Source organism: Necator americanus, chromosome V, assembly GCF_031761385.1.
Source record: "Necator americanus strain Aroian chromosome V, whole genome shotgun sequence".
NCBI classification, from domain to species: domain Eukaryota; kingdom Metazoa; phylum Nematoda; class Chromadorea; order Rhabditida; family Ancylostomatidae; genus Necator; species Necator americanus.
In genome coordinates this window covers 15,066,519-15,088,182 of record NC_087375.1, presented here as the reverse complement: position 1 = coordinate 15,088,182, position 21,664 = coordinate 15,066,519, and the positions used below count along the sequence as shown (strand labels likewise).

Sequence of the window (21,664 nt, the reverse complement as noted above, 5' to 3'; positions counted from 1 at the left end):
ACGAAAATGTGTGGTTTTCAGCGGATTTGGTCTTCCAAAGCTGGAAAATCAACAACTTTCCATTTTTCTTCAACCTATAAATAGGAGTTGCAGTAAAAGCCCAATAGAAGGAATGTTTCTACCTTGTAGGAAGGATACAGTCCCTCCTCTTCCGTCTTCGAATTCCTTCCTCTGAAATATCCATTCCAAAGATTTGATTTGACGGTAAGAATATCTCCAATCTTTAAGCTGATTTCGTCAGGATTCTCTGGTGAGTGGTCCTCGATAACAATATGTTCATGAGCTGGAAAAAGTTGTTCCTTCTTTTTGTATAAATTGCAGGTCAATCAAAAATTACCTACGTTGTTGACCTCCAAAATAGTACATATCATCAAGAGAACGGTAACTTTCTCCTACATCTCCTCTTCGCACCTGCATGAGCTCGTACGCCAAGCGGCAAAACTGTGCAGATGAAGGTTACTCATCACAGAAATTTACATGCACCCAAATTTATAATTGATCTGTGACAATGAGATACACATACAACTTCTCGTTGAAGGAGGTCAAGAGTTTACGAATGTTCTAGATTACACCGCAAATGATACGCACCGTAACGCACTTAATAACTCTGCGCGCTCATCTCAACAAGTCTCAATAAGTCTTCACAGTTTTCCTGCTCGTTATAATAACCTCTCATTTTTCATGATAAGACATAAATAAAGAAAAAAGAGCGAAAGCGGACTGTTTAGTGGTGTCTTTTTTTTGAAATTACGTGAACGATCTCGCACTTAGAGTAATTTAATTATCCATTTGTTTTTTGAACGATACCACAATGTTACAGTATGCCATTGCATGCTTCTTCTCCACCTGCTCACATCAATAATGGCGATATGCGCCCATGTTAACCGCAATTTCTAATATGAACGATTTTGTTTTTGCTCGACCAGCTTATCGTTTCCAAATCCATGGTCGCCACTTGACAAAGATCTTTGTCTTCTGCAGCACACATTTTTCTGGCCACGATCATATAGTCTCAATAGCTCTTGCCATGGTGTCTGTGAGTTTTGCAGTATTTGCCAAGCACATATTAGTACGATTGAGAAGAGTCACACTAAGCATTCTTCTCATTATTTGCCATTGATTATCTGTATGCTTTAAGATCCTTACTTCTTGTAGCCCAAGCTTCATAGCTGTAAAGGAGAAAAGGTTTCACACATTTTGTATAAAGTAGTAAGTACACTTTGTTTCACTCTTTCAAAACTTTCATTTAATTCTTCTTTTCACATCGAAAGGAAAATTTCAACTCTCAAAGATTACCACCTTAGATATTCTATTAAAACATATTCTTCAATGACTACATGGCCGAAATGGGAAAGTAAACCTCAAAAAAAAAAACTCATTCATCTTGCTACAATAGACCATCTTCGGTTCTGTGCTTTCACTAAACGCAATCGGGCACTTGAGTATAAGCCTTAGGAGGGTTCGTGCTACATGATCCGCACTTGAAAAGTTCGATTTTCAATGAATCTCGGCATAGTTGAATGTCGTATCGATTTTGATAAGCTGTACTATACTATAAATTTATTTACCTTCCTCGTGTACAGCTTATCGAAATCGATACGATAATCCGCACTGCTATATGACAAAAAGGTTCCCAAACATTGCAAAAAGGTGCTGTCGTCTAGCACTGAGTCTTCCACACCATATAAGATCGAATGCCTGAGGGAAACATATCCTTGATAACAAACATCCGTCTCTGTTCGAGTTGACTTGACAGCCTGTAGCTGTTAAGTGAACTTGAACAAGCCGCTCTATCCAGACTTCAGCGTTGTATGCACCATTTGCTGCGTTACAGGAAAGCTTCTTCTTCTTCTCAGCTTGATGGTACGGTTCCAGAAAAGAAGTAGAGGTCAACGTTAACCGAAGCTCGACATTAATCGGCCGGATGTACTGCACTCTTTGGAGTGGAAACCGGAGTGAGAGAAGGTTCTGTCACCTTTCTGCTCAACTTTGCTGTCGATGATATAATGTGAAGAACGGTCGAGCAAAGGTGGATCTCGAGCACACCAATGATGTAGTAATATTCGCTTCAAGCAGTGCGTAGTTACAACAAGTTTTAACCTTGTATCGAAAATAGCTGCAGCTTACGGGCTGCGACTCCGCCCTGATAAATGCAAGCAAATGTGGGTTTCCCCGATACCCACGAGAGCCATGGTGGATGGACAACCCATTGAATTCGTGGATGCGGTCTGTTATCTACATAGGTTGTATGCTGGGAAACAATGGCAGCTAAGAGAGAGATACTCAGAAAAAAAGCCAATGCGCCGGCATTCAACTCATTGACCAAAATTGCCTTGAGAATGCCCCCAAACTCAGACTGAGTAAGGCGTCTTTTTCGTGGAAGAAAGTTCTAGACGGAGGTGGTGAAGGAAGATCTGAGGAAATTTGGTGTTGATAGCCACTTCAGTCGTACATAAAGATCCGCCCTTTATGATTTAGGGTCTCTCGGGGTATGTCGTTCTTAAACGTATACGAGCTCTAGCTGAAGATCGAACAGGATGACCTGGTATACGTTTGAGGATGATATACTCCGAGGAAGTTTCGGATAGCCGCATAAGGCCATAACTCCTTAACATGAAATAAGTATTTAAAGTTCGAAATAATCAAACAATTTAGTACATTGAAGAGATCGAATGAGCCAATATTTGGAATGTTTTGGATAAATATGTTAAAGTTTCAAAAGCTTCTTTTTTGAACTAAAATAGTTTTCGAACATTGGCAAATTTTTGGACTTTACTAAAATCTTGCTACAAAAGCGAACAATTTTGCTCTCCAGTAAGTGTTATGCGCTTCACCTCGAGAAGAAGGTTCAGATTGACTTTTTAAAATCGCTTGTTTCTGGAAGGAGCAAATTTTCTTTTGTTGATATGACAATAAAAAGTTTAGATTTCCGCGAATGTGGTGATTTACTTTAAAAAGCCTAAAATGAGTTCTACCTGGATCTGAGAAAGTAGGAGAACTGATGATTCTACAAGCTCATTTTATAACACTGTGATTGTAGTGAAATAACATACGTGGCTGGAGAATGTGCAAACCAGATAGTTACATCGACTCAACAGCAGTAGGTCAGTGAGCAAACCCCGCAGTGATCTTTCACTGTAGCGACTATTTATCTTGGCACCTTTTGAGAATGCCGCATCACCGAAAACTTCGTAGTTAGGATACCTGAAATCTGGACTCTAATTTCAAGTCACAAATGTTAACGGCTGACATTATCTTGACAAAGAGAAAACCAGGCTTTATCAGTTTCCTCAGATAAAGGATAAGGATAAAGTTTCTGGCGTTAATCAATTCGCTTGGGAGCGCTCCACGTTCACTTCAATTCAAAATCGTTTGGGGTTTACGAACGTGTATCTGGCCTATACAATGACTTGCGGTGGCCAGCTGACGTGTCGAGTCGGTGTTTTTATCCTCCCAGACAAGTCTGGTACCAATTTATCGACCCCGGAGGGATGAAAGACTTGGTGAGCACTAGGGCAGATTCGAACCTCCGATCGATCGTGCAGGAAGCGGAACCTCTAACCGCTACACCACACCGGCCCGTTTCCTCAGATAAAAGGAAGAATTAATTTCAGCGGTCTCTTTAATGCTTTAGGTCTATTGAAAGAGTTCTAAGAGGTATTCACGGTAGCTCTATTATTATATTCTAGTCATATTCATATACTCGCGGTGCAAAAATACCATGGAACAAACATCATGGAATAATTAAAGAGGTATGAAATACCTTAAAAAAATGTAACACACACTTTACTTTCACTTCATCCAGGACAGAGGGCTCGTCTGAAGCTACGTAAACTCGACGTTTCAGTGCTCTTTTTATCCTTCGCTCTTCGATCTGCAGTAGAAAAACAGTAGGATTTTTTTCGAAATTTTTTTGAACAGCTCAGTCTTCACCAGGAGTCTTCACCTGAAAATACAGCTCGCACCATTTCATGTACTCTGACACAGGGTAGTACTTCATTTCTCGATCGAGTTTGTCCGTTCTCCGTACATGTACGCCGACGATTAGTCCTGATGAAGAATGATTGACACTCCAACAATTTAATTAAAAACGAATTGAGAAATAACTTATTCATAGCTAAGCATTGTTGTTGATGAAGCTCTCTGAGAATTCTTTCGTGCGTTGAAACACTCAGATTAAAAAAAAAGAAGGGGAAAGAAGTTGTGGAGTAGGGATTCAGACATCTCAAAGCAGTTATCCAACCGATATTAAAGAACTGAAGAGAGAGGTGCTCATAAATCTTTCATCGTATTAATTGCGGAGTAATTTGGAGAATTGATCCTTGTGGAACAGAGGGAACCAAATAAAACAATAAAAACGAAAGTTGAGGAAGTGAGTACAATTTTTTTAGCACTCTACCTAAAAAGTCGTTGTCCTTGCCATTTCGAGAACTGATTCGTTACACAGAAAAAAAACAAAGTAATAAACAATCGACTATGTGAATCTTATTGGGAGAATTTTTATAGAATTCCTTACCAGAATCGAAGGGAATACGAGAAGCACTCATTTCCACGAAATTATAAATCTGTGGTTTAGGCTTGAGAATGAACCAGGCAAACTGGAAAGTAAATGTTGAGTAAGTTAAAGGTATTAGTATATCACTAATCGTGATCTGCGATTAGCTCTGGAGAAAAAAACGCCCGTGGTGTGCGAGTAAATTTTGGATGAGCACTTCTAAACTGCCCGTTTCTCCAACTGCTGCGAATGAAATCTTGCTGATCGGACTACACGTAAAAAGCACGCTTTTAAAGCGGGCATCTTGCTTCGAGTTGAAGATTTGCTACCATTGTTTCCCGTAGTCCGTACTCAGCATATGAAACTGATTACATAACTACACTTGGACCAATAGGATAAGAGGCACGTTGTAGTTCCTTCCCTCACTTTCGAGTTATTCATTCAAGATCAGAAATAAGGTATATCTTATGAGAACTTTGTAATCTTCGTTACCAAAAATATCTTAAAACGAAAAAGACATGCTTCTGCTTACTAAGAATGTAAAAGAACTCATACAAAGTACTAAAAGAACTGTCTTTGGAAGTAAACATCGAAGGCAAAACGAGTCATTCTTTCAGAAAATAATCATCGAGGCAGTAGTAAATTAAAAACAAAGACAAACTCTTCTACTAACCTGACCCATGAAGAACGCCGGAGGATTTGAATGCAGTTGGATCAACTGCGGAGCAATTGTCTTTGGAATAGATGGTGGAAAGGGATCTGGCCTGAAAGCGCTTTTACCAGATGTGCTAACTAGAAATCAGCAATTTGAACCTGAGAACTATCCAAGCTCTCATTTTTCACCTTTCCTTCCTCTGCTAACCTCCTTATTGCCACTTGTTGTCAAAAGGTGTACTTTTAGGCAGTTATATAACCAGGAATTTTTGAAGCCTTAGAATTGTGAAAACCAATGATAAGCAATCATCGACTCACAGCATAGAGTCGAGAAGTCCTTAAATCTTGCGACTTATACAAACACAGTTCCATCTTCTTACTCACCATAAAGCTTCGTTCGAAAACAACATATGTGTGTTGCAAAACCTCATACGAATATTCAAACAATTCCAAAAGGCTAGCAAGCAAGTGCAGGCGATGTTACGCGATTGTAGGATATCACCAGTATGCGGTCGATGATTCGACGTCATACTGGACCAACCAAGCTTTTCATTCCTCCTGCACGGAGAAAGTGGTACCTTCTGTTTATGCTTGAATGCTGAGAACTCGAATAGTCGAACGTCTTGAAAATCTCACTCTTTTGAGTGTTCAGAGGATTGGGGTATTACCGGGTTTGAGCAAATTACCACCGTCTTTGCAGTTTCCACTTTCATGAGTATGATTAGCGGAGTGTTGAACAATACCCGTCTTGACCGAGTGAATCACGATCTAGGATATATGGAAAAGATAGGGAGCGACCATTTTATAAGTGTTTGCAACGGATTACAGGGAACCGTGCCAAAATCAGGCGGCGACACTGTTCGTACCTAACCTCTGAAGATCGGAATGGCTCGAAATGCTCTGGACATACCTGATGGTGCTAATATTGCATCTAACGGAATAATAAGCAGCAAAAATAACACTTCAAATATATCGACTAGACGGATAGAATGATTCAGTTTAAAGTGAACTTGACTTATGTAATTTCTTAATGATAGAATTATATAGGTCTATAGGCACACCGTTTTATAAGATATCTGAGCAAAACCACAACCACTGTAGTTTCTGAATCATTACGGTAGTAACGCACCTGTTAGGATTTTCGATAGAATTGAGTACCAACAACGTTCGGTTGTCACCCAGTATCGTCTCGATTTCGCTATTCCATCTCGCCTAAAAGTGAATACTACCTATTTTATCTAGCAGCACATATAATTATGTAGTACTTTTGATGAGAGTCCCACTAAAGACAGAACCTTTGATCGTTCGAATAACTTGAGAAATCTGGAAGATCAACAAAATAGAGATCATCTTCCGTGATTTGAAACGATGTGCACATCAAAGTTTCGAAAATTGTACGTACGTGGGATGAAAATTCGACGACATGGTAAGAACTATCTATTCCCGGTATAGATTATCCAACAACGTAGTTAAGTTACTGTTTTTCGATGGGCTTTTAAAAAGTTAGTTATCTGTGTTCTATGAAAAGCTTTTATTTCAACGATTTTTGCAGGTCTTTCTTAACGACCACGAATCTCTCTCACTTAAATGATTAAAGCTGGCCAGTCACGAGGCTACTAGGCGCGTCCTCAGGCTGTGGAAATGGAGCTAGAAGCGACGTTGTATCTGCTTTCAGATATAGGTGGATTCTGGAGAGAGAGTTGTTGTCTCTGATGTACCGGAATAACTTGGAAACCTTTCCACCGGTCAGGTCAGAAGCCTGCAATTAAGTGACAGGGAACTGCAACGGAGGAAGTCCGGAGGTGCCTCCAACAGAGGAGAAAGACAAGGATCACGATTTGTATATGCAACACACGTACGCTTGCACCGAAAGCGACCATTGGAGAACTGATGAAGCAACCCAGAGAGATTAGGTACGACGCTATCGGACTTACCGAGAGGAGACGATGGCAACCACTAACTGCCGTATATAACATCGAAGAAGAAATGTTATTTGAAGCTTGCAACACTAGAGGGGTTGGTGGAGTCCGTGTAATCGTCAATATGGAGATGGCAGAAAACATCGACTTTTTCAAATAACTGACGACCCGAATCGGAGGCTTATGGATGGGAAGATCTGCGTCAACACCAGCATAGACTATCTTCTTCATTAACGCTTCAATTTCAATTTGTGGAGAAGCCTTCCATATGGACCTAGGAGAGTTTAATAGAGAAGGTCTTACCTTTTATGATGTCATTGTATCTGACTTCATCGCCAAAATAGGCACAGGAAGAACGTCTGAAAAACTTCACTTCCGGAGCCACGTTCTGCAATGGAAGAAGTAGAAAGAGAGGCTTTCCGCGTTTATCATATCGTTTAAGATCGTCCATGGGAATTGCAATTTCAGAAACCCTTCTCTCTACTCTGGACATCCAGTGAAGGGTGTTGTAATGAAGCTTATCACATCATCGCAAGTACAAGGTCTTGCTTTATGGACATCGTTGTTGCACCGAAGTTCTACACAGAGTAGTACCATCGCTTCTTCCGAGGAAGATCTTCTTTCGAATGTGAAGCGGACAAGTTGCCGTTTGCAATGCGAAACCACAGAAAGATCATCAACTGGGACTCTTCACTTCAACACACGGCTTTTAGGAAGACACCGCAGTGGAGAACAACGATGACGAATATGATCGGCTTGTGCAACTTTTTCACGACTGTATCAGGAAAGCAGAAGAGTTTAGAATAGCCAAGAGACGTCTGTCGGTGAAAACTCTGGAGCTAATACGTTAGCGTGGAGCATAAGTTGCAGACAACCACAAACTCACGTCCGAGCCCGCGGTGCATTGTAAGTGAGCGACAGAGGAAAACTTCGAAAAGATGAAAACAGGTGTATTGACTGGGCAACAGAGACAATGTATTATGAGAGCAGGTGTATCGGCTGGGCTTCCGAAGACCGACATGTCACCATGTTGGTGAAGACTTGTACTCCACCCAGTCGCGACAGAATCAAGTGTGAATATCTGACAAACCTATCGCCGGTATTTCTCTACACACATTCTGCTTCATAAGAAGGGAGATCTAGATGTCATTGAAAATCCTTGTCTGCCGTCTTCACAAGAGGTAATCCTAACTAGGAAAAAAACTGAAGAACACTCTGATCGGAGGAACATTAGATGAAGGACAGCCGTGCGAGTGTTTTGAGAACGGTTCAGCACCACATGCACACCATTTCAAAACTCATGGAAGTATCGCAAGAGTACAAAATGCTCATGTGTTTCACTTTTATCGACTTGAGAAGAGCCTTCGTTGAAGTTGAGAAGGAAACGGTCATGAACAGCCAAGGCGTCCCAGATACATAAAGATATTTTGTGAGTTGTACAACATAACTCATACTCATAACTAATAGCTCTATAACTTTGAGCTATATTCCAGAAACCTAGACACTTCGCAAGCAGGAAGAAAATGCGGTCAACATCATTGAATGCTCAGTCGAAAGAGTGATGTTAGGAGTATCCCGCTTTACGCAATTGAGAAAGGGGGTCTGATGTTCAGTCCTACGTGACTGATCAAAGATCAGAGACGCCGCATGTTCAAACGAGAGTAGAATTAGGTGTTTAAACGGCAATCGTTAGAGCACAGCTGTGACCGACTGAACTTCACATGGTATTAAATGCAGTAGAAGAAAATCGCCAATCCAAACCGATTGTCAGACTTCTCACAAAGTGGCAAACTTCGATGTCTTTGGGTCCCTCGCGAAAGGAGTTACCACTGACGAATCTCGAACAGGATCGCTTCAAATTAATTGTTCCTGGTAGCAGCTCGATCAAATTGCAAATGACGATCAACAGGAGCATAGGTGATGCAAGTGATTTCTGCGAATGGCATCTCTCTCTTAAAGAATCTCTAAAAGATTAAGGATTCGATTCAGAACGAGTTTAAGATCCAATCACCTCTCAGGGATTCATTAAGTTAAAGAACAAGGCATTTCTTACGAAGTAAAAAATAAACACAAAACAGGAAATATATATTTTTCTAACGTTATGTACCATTCAAAATAAGATTTTTTTCTGCAGGATAATTTTATTACGACACTTCAGTTATCTTGATTCTTGTTTTTTATAGATTTCTAAAGTGGAGTGATTGGACTATAAAACACTTGCACTTTTTAACACCATTTGTTTTTGCATTTAATCGTGATGATAGGGTCGCTGAAGATGCGATTGCTGCTATTTGAAAACTCTATCTATGTACAAAGCTTTGTTACTTCAGAGACAATGGGATGTATTGATTTTGCGAGCTCTAAGATGATTGAATGGTAAACAATTTGTTTCCGGGTGTAATATCCTAGGGGATGATGACTTGTTCTGGATGAGGCATTTGAGAGGATATGTTGCAAATGTTTTTACTTTCCAGGCTCTGACGAAGGCGTCAACGCCGAAACGTTAGCCGTAATAAATTTTGTTAACAATCTTGGCTGTTGCTTAAATTCGACTATCAACAAGTTGCTAAACAATTTCTTCTTAATCAGCCCTAGACTTTATGCTACCAATTATTTTAGATGAGAAACGGAGGATATTAATTTGGTTTCTACTCGTCACCTCACACCTTTAGCTGAGGTGTTCCCAAGCTGTGAAAACATGTGAAACAGTTCCTAATTTCCTCGCGCTCTGTTTTAAAAACCTGTAGGCAGATACCCCTTCATGATTTCATAATGCAACCGTTCCTTGATTCAAAAATTTCCAAGTTTGGAAACAGTTTCAGCTTCTATTCGGTTCTTAAAACCGTTTTCTCTCTTCTAATGAGATTAACCATCGCACATACGTAAATGAAGAAAAGTGAATTTACCTCAGCCGGAGCACCGCATTTGCTGAAAGGTTGGAAAGGACCAAACCAGCCGTGTCTGTGATAGCTAAAAGAGAATTGTTTAGCAATATGGTTCTAAAAATTGTACGGCACATTATTGAAGTATTTTTTCTATAACATCACTCTATGCTGACATTGACAACAATATGACACTTTTCTTTTCAGAGGAAGATATAAGCGCACTAGGACTATCAAAGCAACGGAGAAAACTTCAGATGTGGCGTCACTCTTTTTTCATGTCTTTTTCGTTTCTGAGTAGGCCAAACGAACACTAAGTGATCATTTTTCCTTATGCAAACTTGTTACAAGAAACAGTTTCAGAAGGTGATGATATGTGGGAGTAATTTACTGTAGGAACTTGTTTTCTACAATGAGGTGGCCTTCATATTTGCAAAGGTGTGAAAACTTGGAAGCAATTCACCATATACCTCGCTCTCGTAGCCGGCCCTAGATGTATTCAACAAGGTGAGCGATATAAGTATTTTACTAGAGCAACGACGCGAGTCCTTCTTGGCGGAATCGCAGGGCTAACTTTGTGGCTCTCTAGCTAACTCTTCAGAGCCCACACTCTTCGTTAGCAACTCTTTCTGCTGCTGAGATTGTAGTGTTACCTACCGTTCCGACAACTATTTTTTGTAAGAAGCTATCTTTACTGCTGATGTGAGTTGCTGAACTCTTGCGAGAGTTGATTCACCCTAGTCATTTTGAGAAAAAAGGTGTTGAAACAGATATTGTTCCGAGGTAGGTTAGAATCTGAAATCCTTGTGCACGAGCCGTTTTCACGAGCGAGTAGCCGAAGATCGATGAGGCCTCTTCAACCAAATATTAAAGTAAAGCAAATGAATGGTCTGCTAGGGAGACCGGAGCATGCACAAGGGTGGCCCATTCTAAAGTACCTCGTAGAAACTAAAGCCGTCTTCCAGGACAATTAAAGGAACTTTAGCGAAGCCACACTCATACTCGTAATCTACAATCCGAACTTTGTATTTATCTAAAAAGACCCCAATATCGTCAGCTTTGTTGTACACTGCCTTTGAAAACTTGGTGTTTCTCCAGTGTCTTTCTGTGGTGGGTGGCGGCAATCCGATCAAAATTGGCCATAAACTTCTAACACTATTAGTCTATTAGGGTGGATGTAGTGAAGTCGCTAAGAGGTTTCTCTCTGACTGCACCATCGATTGATGGTTCGAACCCTCCTCGCACCATCCAACCCTTTCATTCCTCCATCGTCGACAAATTGGTACAAGACGTTGCTGTGTGGATAGAAGCAGTGATTTGATGCAACAGCAATCCCCGGAATAAATGTAGGCGGGCTTTCGTGAACCTCAAACGATTCTAAATTAAAGTGAAGGCGATGGTGCATCTCAAGCGGATTGTTTAACGCCAGACACCTTATCCTGTATTAGTCTATTAATGCTGACTTGAAATTTCGAAGAAGGAGATAACGGATCACACCATACGGCGATTTCAAGGACATTACGAGAGCAAAACCCGAAAAAGATTGTGGTCCAATAGCTGTAAGCCGGCTCAAATGATCACCAAGTCTGGATTAACGGCCAGGAAGGTTCTGCGGAGTGTTTGTTAGTAGTGGAAGGGAATTATGCTCGCCTCTGCTACCACAAACCAACCAGATTGAAGCACGCGATCGACCACAAGCGGCCAGGATTGGCCAATAAATAAGGCATAGGTACTGTTCCATCATCATAACGTCATGCCGCACAGAAGTAAAGTATACCGCTTGTGCTCATATTAACTCCAACGTAACTATAGGAAGAGACCCAATCAAAATACCAAACTCGAGATGTACTCCTGTACGATTTCAAGTTGGGCTGTAGTTCATTAGAAGCAATAACAGTAAAGAGTTACCATCAACAGTGGATTTGGGCAAGCAGCTGCAAAACAGCGTGCACTGTGGTGTAGTTGAACAAGTTTCGCGGTAGCAACGAGAGCCTCGAAGATAAGGACCATACTGGTCGGCGATCAGAGGTTAACAGCAACCAATGGAGAGCCATCGTCGAAGCAGATCTTCTTATAAATACATAAGAGTTCATTGAAGAATTTATCGTGGAGCGTTCGGCATCTGATGTAGAGAATACGCGATGAGTTGGACCCCCATGAGTTGACTGAAAGCGAAAAGATCATCTCTTTTTAGGTGTCGACTTCTCTTCTTCCACGCAACAATAACGAAGCATTCTTAACCAGTTTGCTAAATATGACAAAAAGTAAAGACAAATTGTTTGCGACATCAGAAATGACGAATTCAGCGCCCAGTCCGCAATGAAACTTTCAAACAGCTCCCGAGACCTAACCTGCAACAAACATGGTTGCCGTCTGTTGGTTTACTGTCAAGTATAATTCAACACAGCTTCCTGAATCGGATGGAACCATTACGTCTGAGAAGTACCCCCAGCAAATGCTGGGATGCACCAAAAATGTAACACCTACAGCTTGCATGAAAAAAATGAAAAAATTGATCTCTGACTATTACTCTACTGGAATAAAAAAAACTGATTAATCGTAAGCAGAAATGCCCCGATAGCAACGACTCTTACTCTACCTAATGAAGGTATTTTTGATCCCAGATAATGTGCTTTGGACATAGTTCGAAGATGACAAGCTTTTGCACCCTTCCGTTAGCTATCTGCCGTTCCAATAAATTGTAGCCAATCTACGTAATTTGAAGCAGACGAAAGAGCAGCTCTACGCTTATTATATCCAGTGGAACATTGTTGGCTATTACAGGACGTAAGAAAATTTCCAGTGGATCATTGCTAATGTTACATCTGCGGGACAACTGCTGCGAGTATATGTGATTGCTAACTAAGTAGCACATCATATGACCTGGAATCCTATCAACATTGATCCCTAGATATTCACTGGTTAGTGCTTTCTATTTGAGAGCATATGCTGGGAGCGACGAGCAATTTGTAGCCTAAAAGTCTCAATCTGGAGAAGTAGTGTTGTAGAGTCGTTACTTCATCTCCAACTGATGTGATAGAAGAGTAAAGGTCTCTTAACTGAACTTCAAATAGTCTTATCTCTTCTCTTGTACTTCGTGAAGAAAATTAAAAAAGAATTTCACAGGGAAACGGGTCGCTGTCATTTGTTAATACCTTTCATTTAGGTCAAACACAAGCTATTGCTTAACAGCCTATTAGTCAATGAGAAATCACACACGCACCCCCAGGGTCTGCCTTCATTTCGAAGAACAACAACTCGGTTATATGCGAAGGCAACGAAAAGGCAATAAGCGAGATGATGGACCTGGCAAGCAAAACCGCATGTATCAATAACAGTGCATCCAAGAAACCTGAAATGGAGAGATATATTCTACCAAGTGTGCTCAGTGTTTGTGAAGTCTGTGAACGCCCACTTAGCTTTCGAACAGTCGTGCTTCCACTGTGTCTCATTCAACTTCATTTGAATGGAATCTGTAACTGCTTGAAGGGAGATTCGTCTCCTTTCGGCTGCACCATCCATTAGTGACAATTTCGAGGAAGTTACGAGTAAGGAGAGGAGCTGGAACCAGTCAGTTAAATCAATTCTTTGATTTTGGTAAATACATATCTTGAGTTATATAAAAAGTAAAATTTTGAATGAAGTCGCTTTTAGTCAGAAAATAAGACGATAAGAATTGACTTTGTTCAATACAATGATCTATACAGATCACTCTATTTCATTAAAAAAGAGTACGATTTTTAAAAACCTGGTCCTCCAAATGTTTCGTAGAACCCATCATAGGATGAGAACTAATGTAGTATAACTGAAAGTTTTCCTTAGTTAAAATATAAAACTTTCAGTTTGATCAAATAATGGCTACCTCCCACAATCGTCGCTTTAACTCTCTTCCAATCGACTCATAAATGACGTGGTCATGATTACGAAAGTATTCGCCTTGGTTTGATCTGTCCCACTGGTATTCTGATTGAAGTCTCCTATTCGAATAAGATTGTAATTGAAAAAAAGCTGTTTTGTTTTTGTTTTGTATATTTGCCCTCAAATTTAACATTTTGTCCTACTTAATTTGCTTTTTGGTGACCGTTTCCGAAAATGCTCCAAACATCGCAGATCGTAGTGTTGACAAGAATAGATTACAGTGGAGGTATTGCACTCTCTAGGAATAGTTGAGATTGGGCCTAACCAATGTATGATACAATAAGACAGCGATGACCTGCAAAATCACAATATGTTATGCTATCACTGTCTCACTTGTCATCATAATATATGTACGACGTACAAGTCAGACAAAATACATAGCACAACGTTTCTTTAGAATTCAAAATTTATTAGCGACATCAACTGCCCACCAACATCAGTAGATGAGTTCGAATTGAATGGGTTTCATAGGAAAAAGGAGGAAGTGAAAAGTAACGAGAAATCCTACAACTTCGTTATCGAGAATTTCAACGCAAAACTAGGAAATGGCACAAAAGAAGAATGTAGCATTGAAAGATTTAAACTATGGGACTGGAATGAAAACGCAATCGTCTCGCTGCCAATGTATTGAACTCGCTTTTTTTACGGGAATCATATTTCCATAAGGAACGATCATCGTCGGTGAACATGGAACTGCACGGCCCGTAAGATTAACCACATAAACCAAAGGGAGTGTCCACCTGGTGTCTTGGCAATGTTATCGTTTTGTTGTGACTCCGATCATCGTCTCATTCAAGAAAAAACATGACTCAGCCGCAAGATATACAAAGAATCATGATCATGATCATGATATATAATAACGGGCTTATTCTGTCACGTGTGTGTGTGTCAGTCACGAAATTCAAAAAGGGGGGTGCGACGGGTCCACTGGCGCCAGACATCTATAGAAGGGGGTGCGACGGGTCCACCGGCGCCAGATACCTATGGAAGGGGGTGCGACGGGTCTACCGGCGCCAGATACCTACAGAAGCGAGTGCGACGGGTCCACCGCCGTCGGGTTGGTGCGCCGGAGCCAGATACCTATAGAAGGGGGTGCGACGGGTCCACCGGCGTCGGATTGGTGCGCAATAACTTCGTGTGGATGATACAAATGATGGATGGTTGCAGCCTTTTCATAGCCGTGGTCCCTGGGCGCTTTGCTTTTCACCTTTACGACTCCTCCGTGTGTCTACTTCCTTCTTCGTTCGCCTCAAGTTTGTAGCATGCCGTTCTCAGAAAGTGGGAACACGCATGCAAACGGATGCTTAAGTAGTAGCAAGATGTTTATGTGATCTGACGTGGAACGTTATCTTTATAAGTAGGATGATGTCTTTCACGTCATTTTATGTTAAAACATCATTCTGTGATAACTATTGGGGGAAAACAGGAGGAATATCCATACTTCGAGTAATCCTTTCAAATTGTATCTATATTATTCTGGCATCGAAGGAGTGTTTGTAGCTGATGGTCGAATATTATCCAAATGTAGAATTGACGCGTTTAGAAGGAAAGCTCCGTAATCTTTAATCCGTAATTTGTAATATAAACAAGAGAAGGAAAGCGTTGTTAGAAAAACACAAATCTAATTTTACAGAAAACACCATTACTACCAACTTTAATAATCAGTGAAGGGGAGCGAAGCTAAAACCACCGAAAGTCTGAAGTCCGGCTTTAGCCGGACATTCAGACTGGTATATAATAACGGGCTTATTCTGTCACGTGTATGTGTGTGTGTGTCAGTCACGAAATTCAAAAAGGGGGGTGCGACGGGTCCACCGGCGTCGAGTTGGTGCCTCGACACTAGAAAGCTATAAAATAAGGTGCGACGGGTCCACCGGCGTCAGAAACCTATAGAAGGGGGTGCGACGGGTCCACTGGCGCCGCATAGATGCGCGGGCGACAGATACCTATAGAAGGAGTAGCGGCGGGTCCAACGGCGTCAGATTGGTGTGCCGGCGCCAGATACCTATAGAAGCGGGTGCGACGGGTCTACCAGCGCAGGATACTTATAGAAGGGGGTGCGACGGGTCCAACGGCGTCAGATACCTATAGAAGCGGGTGCGACGGGTGTACCAGCGCAGGATACTTATAGAAGGGAGTGCGACGGGTCCAATGGCGTCAGATTGGTGCACCGGCGCCAGATATCCATAATATGGGGTGCGACGGATCCACCGGCGTCGGATTGGTGCGCCGGCGCCAGATACCTATAAAAGTGGGTGCGACGGGTGCGCCGGCGCCAGATACCTATAGAAGCGGGTGCGACGGGCCCAATGTCGTCAAATTGGTGCACTAACACCAGATAGCGTTGAAATGGGGTGTGGTGGGTCCCACGAATCCTCCACGTATCTATTTCCTTGTACGTTTGCCTCAACTTGGCGCTATCTATGCCTTCTTCAAAAAGTGGAAACACCCACACAAACGGCTGCTTAAATAGTACCCAACAGCTTACAGATCTGATGTGGAACTTATCTTTATCAGTACAATGATGCCGTTTACGTCATTTTATGTTAAAACATCATTCTTTGACAGCTGTTGGGGAAAACAGGAAGAACACTCATACTTCGAGTAATGCTTTAGAATTGTGTCTATATTTTATAGAAACCGAAGGAGTGTTTGAAACTAAAGTTCGAATATTCTCAAAATGTAGAGTTGACGAGTTAGAAAGAAGACTATGAAATCTTTTGCCTTCATTTATAGTAAAAAAGAAAGAAGAAAACGTTGCTAGAAGAAGAGAATTCTGATTTCACAGAAAATGTCACTACTATGAACTTCCATTGATCACTGAAGGGGATCAAAGCTAAAATCACAGGAAGTCTGAAGTCCGGCTCTAGCCGGACATTCAGACTGGTATAATAATAATATTATAATCAGCAACAAATAGGAAGGAAGTCGTAAACGACGATTGCATACTCCAAGACTGCTTATTCCAAGGCGATTGGTACATCGAGGGGACCCAAACATGATTTGCGACATGCTCCTCAGGGATTAGGAGTCTGTGCTGAATCTTGAGCCCCGGAACCTCAGACGACAAAGTTGGATTGAATTTTGAGAACCACTAAGGGACTTCTTGAAAGATCCTCGAAGTTAAATACAAATGCACGCACAATGACAGATTGGTGGTAAACACCAACTGTAGAGAAGTTTTTCAAGAGAATCTTTCAAATTATAGGCAGAAAAAAATTCTAGAAGTAGCTCAAAGAAGAATAAGTCTAAAGAAAAGCTACGAGAACCTCCGCGAGTATGATATTACATTACGGAGCTTACTCAACGAAGACGGGATTTGTACGTTTTTCCGTCGTGAGAGGGTAAAGAAAGAAGTTCCACCCAGGACTTTCTAATTCTCAAACTTCTCTGTTAATGATTCCCGCGTGTGAAATTCCGTCTAGTCACTGGTGTAATTCTAGATTTGCACACGATGCCCACCTTCAGAAAGAAAGGAAGATTTCTAGACCAATGAAAGACCTTGCGAATTGTTCTTATCCATAAAGAAGGTGGTTGAGAGGACCTTTAAAACTACCTTCTGATATGCTTGCTCAACATCTTATACCGAGTGTTAAAAGATCTTTGTAAAGGTCGCTTTATGAACCCCATCATGAACAAGTTGGTTTCCTCTAAGGTCCGAGGGTCTCACAGGTTCACCGAGGATAGCGTCCGCAGTTGTCCTAACTTTCGTCGACTATGAAAAGTCTTTCAACAGCGTAGAAATGAATGTAATGCTGTGAGCGCTGGCCATCAAGTGGTGAACGACTCGTATTTGAGGACACTAGTTAAAGGCATCACCCCAGGAATCTGAGGAGGTATTTCAGGTGGAGTATTCTTATACGGGATAGTAGATTATGGAAAGGGGGTGGGGGGAGTGATTAGTTCCATTTCTTCCTAATTGCCGTAAAAGAACGGTCCGGAAGATGCGGCGGGTGCACAAGACTGGCGCGCTCCAATAGAAATTAGCGCACCGGAACGCTTGTCTTCGGAGCTAATTTTTACGGCAGTTAGGAAGAAATGGACGGAATCGCAATTCTCTCCATAATCTACGATCCCGTATACGAATACTCCACTTGAAATCCGTACCATCTCAGATTCGTGGGGTGATGCCTTTAATCAGTACGATTGATGCATCACTACCATTCAGCTCTTTTACCGCCTTCTGACTATATCCATTGGAAAAGTGATGCTACATCGCCACTTTGCAGAGCAATGAAATCACTCGCTTGGGAAGAAAAACTGTTTTTGTTTTGTTGTTTTTGAAGGTAAAAGCAGCCAGTAGTAAAGAAAATTTTAGATGATAACCTTGCATTTTCCGCTTCCTTTTCCTTTTCATCCAGATTTACTTTGAGCTCTCGGTTCATCTCCTGCAGCTCTCTGATCGTTGTCAGCAGTTCTGTCATATGGTTTGCTAACTCCGAACTGTCTTCTGTAAAATTATGACTTCATAAAAAATGACATATTTCAACTAAAAAGGGCTAAATAACTTGGGTCTCCAGTGAAGAAGTTTACATCATCAAATAAGAAATACTACACATAATTTCAAGAGTAAAAGCCGACTTTGTTTTGTTTTTTTAACCACCTATTTCCAGAACTCTGAACAATAAAAGTAGAGGGATTTCCACCGCTGCTTGTTCTCTCGTTCTCTATTCAAGGTTTACGCCAAACGTACCTTTAACCCTTGCAGTTGTTTTTCCTCTCGAGTTGCGCTTCCATTGTTTCCCCTACTCTTTATATTGATGGGAACTCCTACGGTTGCGCCTTGTTAAATATCTTGCTCGCATTTCCGTAGAGGCTACCGAATCCTCTACTCTGTTCAGAGCGGTATCTAATGACACGAAGTTCACTATATGCCAGAAGTACTGACTACTCTGACAAAGCCGTCATTCAGGGAAGAAAAACGACGCGGAAAGCGAGGGCACTTTCTATTCCCTTCTTGTAGTGAGTCATTCTGAATCGCACTAGACAGAAAACAGACCAGTTCAAGAAAGTGGATTTCCTCCCTTAATCCACACTACGTTTTCAAATGAGACATCGAGAAGAATGGCAAAGATACTCTAAATGCGCTGAAGTCTCTCTGATTTCCTGCAATAAACACCTGCCCACAAAAGAAAATGTGCTCATGTGGGACTGAGTGACTGTTCATTTAATCGCTAGACACACGCTGTATTTCTTCACTCAGAATATGCTCACTATTTTGAGTTTTAACTGCTCAACGCCGTGATAAGCTATACTCGATTAAATTCTTCTCACTTGCCTTTTTCGAAGGAAGGAGTTCGTTCAGAAAAATAGAAGAGAGCAAATATCCACGAAATGGCGAAAAACAGTGCTATTCTCTTCGCGCCCATTGTTCTGAAAGAGGGCTAAAAACAATTTTCTCCCGGAACGTTTACAATTACAAATACAAGAATACAGTTAGCTCTTCTAGCCGGCATTCTTAAACTACAGAAAGATAAAGGCGATTTGCTAACTAAAATGAGGTTATGCAAACATATCATTTTGTGCTTTCAACTACTGACAATTTCTTTGCAAGCAGAGTTGCAGGCTTTTACAGCTTGAGATGAGTGAAAGTCCTAACCCTTTATATCATTCGCATAAAAGATTTATTTCCAATTCAATGAAGCATTTGATGACGAGGACCGTTTTTCCTCATGCTCGCGTTGCGCCACGGCGGCCTTAACGCAAGTCAATCAGCTCAGAATTAGAACTGTTGTCCCTAGCTCGATTCCTTCTGTCCAGCTCACATCATCATTGACCATACCTATCTCTCGACGTGGATGCGCAATTGGATCATTCGGATTTGTTCATTTCTTTCAATTTTTGAGAAGGCATTAGGAACTTAGCAGTTCTTGAAAAATAGACGTGTTTTCAGGTCAACTAAGAACTGGTCCGTCCACTTCTCGTCGATTTCTGTCAGGATTCTTTCGTTATTAATAATGTTTAGGGTTAGAAAATGTTGTCAACGAGACAAAAAAAAGCGTAATTACCGGTGAAGAATTTCCGCTATTCTGTTATCTCGTTGCAATTTTCACACTGAAACAAGAGGCAACGAGAGACAAGTCATGCTGCATCGGCATTAATTTGTGGCTCGTTTTTGATCTGAGCTTAACGAAGCAGTTCTAGTGTAAATCTCGGAGTTCAACTCGATTCAAAATCGACCCGTATGTACGAAGAAATACTGTCGAGAAGGTGCAATGAAATAAAGCTGAAAACTGTACATCCCGGCATTATTATTGTGAACGATACCTTCTTGCCTCTCATTTTTGTTTTATAGATTTCCTTCCAAGTCATATATGTCAGCTGCACTCTCTCATCGCTCACCGAAGCGGAGACTTTCGATTTTCAAAAATCAACAGCTCGGTGAAATCGAGTTTAGTAGTGATCTTCTCGAACATAGTGACATCAAGTTCGCAACAATAGACAAGTTTCGAGCCATGTAGAGCTCATTTTGCGAAATCGTATGTCATTGTCATTGTTTGTGAACCTCTCTAAACCTTCTTTCCGCCACTGTAGTGTTCGCACTATTGCCTGCCGCCGTAAGAGCTCATCATCGCTTACTGTCGAATCTCCATAGTTGGCCAAACTTTATCAGAAACAACAAAAGGGATCTAATTAAATACAAAGAAAGGAATGGACGTCCCTATGAATTGCTTGTAGTGTAAGGTGTAGTTGGGGTGGGGGCACTCAACCCTACTGTAATGGGACCGTTCTTTTGAGCGCAAAAACGTCCATAGAGGACAGCAACCTTTCTTAGATGACAGATGACTTTTCTGTTTGAGAAGGTAATAGTTGTTCAAATCGATAGGTCATAAGTGCAAGTGAATAGCTGAGTAAGTCGGGGCCATGAAATCTAAGCATTCTTCAATCTTCGCGGATCCCTGGCATGTAGGTTAAAGCTAGAGAAGAGAAGGAGATTGAGTTGAAAGTAGTGGTGCTTTACCTAAACAAAACTCTTTAAACTCCCTTTCTGGAAGAGAATAGCAACCATATCAATGGCTTGATGGGTTTCCTGCAATCCTTGTTTATCACATAAGAACTGTATGTCTATGAACGTTTTTGCATTCAAAAGTAGAGTCGACTAGAACAGTGCTAAATGACTTCCAAACTACATTTCACCCTTGTTTATGCTACGTCCGTCATTGCTAGGTGCAAAGTCACTCGTGCAAAGTCAGTTCTGCGAATGCAAACCAAGTGTTTCGAGATGTGATACTTTTCAAGGAAGGCGAAGCCTTCACACCAGTGCTGCATGGGCGCGCTGCACTCGAAATTGAAAGCCTTCTTTCGAAAAATGACTCTGCCAGGCAAAGTTTGCCGACGTGTTCCTCAGGTGATAGCGGAGATCCGTGTTAAGCTCATGAGGTTTTTCACTTTGTTGTGAACTGTAGGAGGCCTAGTTCTGACTTCTTATAACAAAGGTAAAGGAATTACTATCATCTCCGTGGTAGTGGAACTTACCAAACGAAGTGTTATTTGAACTGGTTCTCAGAAGAAAAGTCTCCGCTTCGTCGTGCAGTGAAAAGTTCGAGGAATGAGTAATCTTCCTTCAAATGTTTCGTATCATTCACTGGTGTTAGAAAAGGTTTGGACTTGTGCACTTTCGTCATTTATGTTAATACCAGTTAGCTGTAAAAAAATAAGTTGAAACAGCTTTATTTTTTTCATTGTCGAACACCCCCGAATCTTGTGACAGCATTCAATGTCACATAAAAAGCAATGTGGTTTCAAGAGTCCAAACATTTTCAGACGACCCCTATTCTACGTCATCGTTGTCAAAG

The 21,664-nt window shown here is 41.3% G+C and overlaps 1 protein-coding gene across 2 annotated transcripts; it reads right to left on the bottom strand.

The window, feature by feature from the left end:
- Nucleotides 1-17: 17 nt before the first annotated feature.
- RB195_013936 (uncharacterized protein) lies at nt 18-19,237 on the bottom strand (the record flags this gene model as incomplete). 2 transcript variants are annotated; one of them, XM_064203977.1, is made up of 17 exons in its annotated part: nt 18-74; nt 123-283; nt 342-441; nt 3,054-3,204; nt 3,786-3,874; nt 3,947-4,050; nt 4,517-4,598; nt 5,169-5,287; nt 6,060-6,175; nt 6,279-6,361; nt 9,975-10,038; nt 13,174-13,302; nt 13,366-13,511; nt 13,699-13,755; nt 13,813-13,927; nt 18,195-18,318; nt 19,147-19,237. In XM_064203977.1, the coding sequence occupies 17 exons, from the start codon at nt 19,235-19,237 to the stop codon at nt 18-20; spliced, it is 1,788 nt and encodes a 595-aa protein (XP_064059857.1). The 2 variants fall into 2 exon arrangements, with proteins under 2 accessions (XP_064059857.1, XP_064059858.1); XM_064203976.1 differs by lacking the exon at nt 6,060-6,175 and having other exon boundaries at nt 5,169-5,259.
- Nucleotides 19,238-21,664: the final 2,427 nt, after the last annotated feature.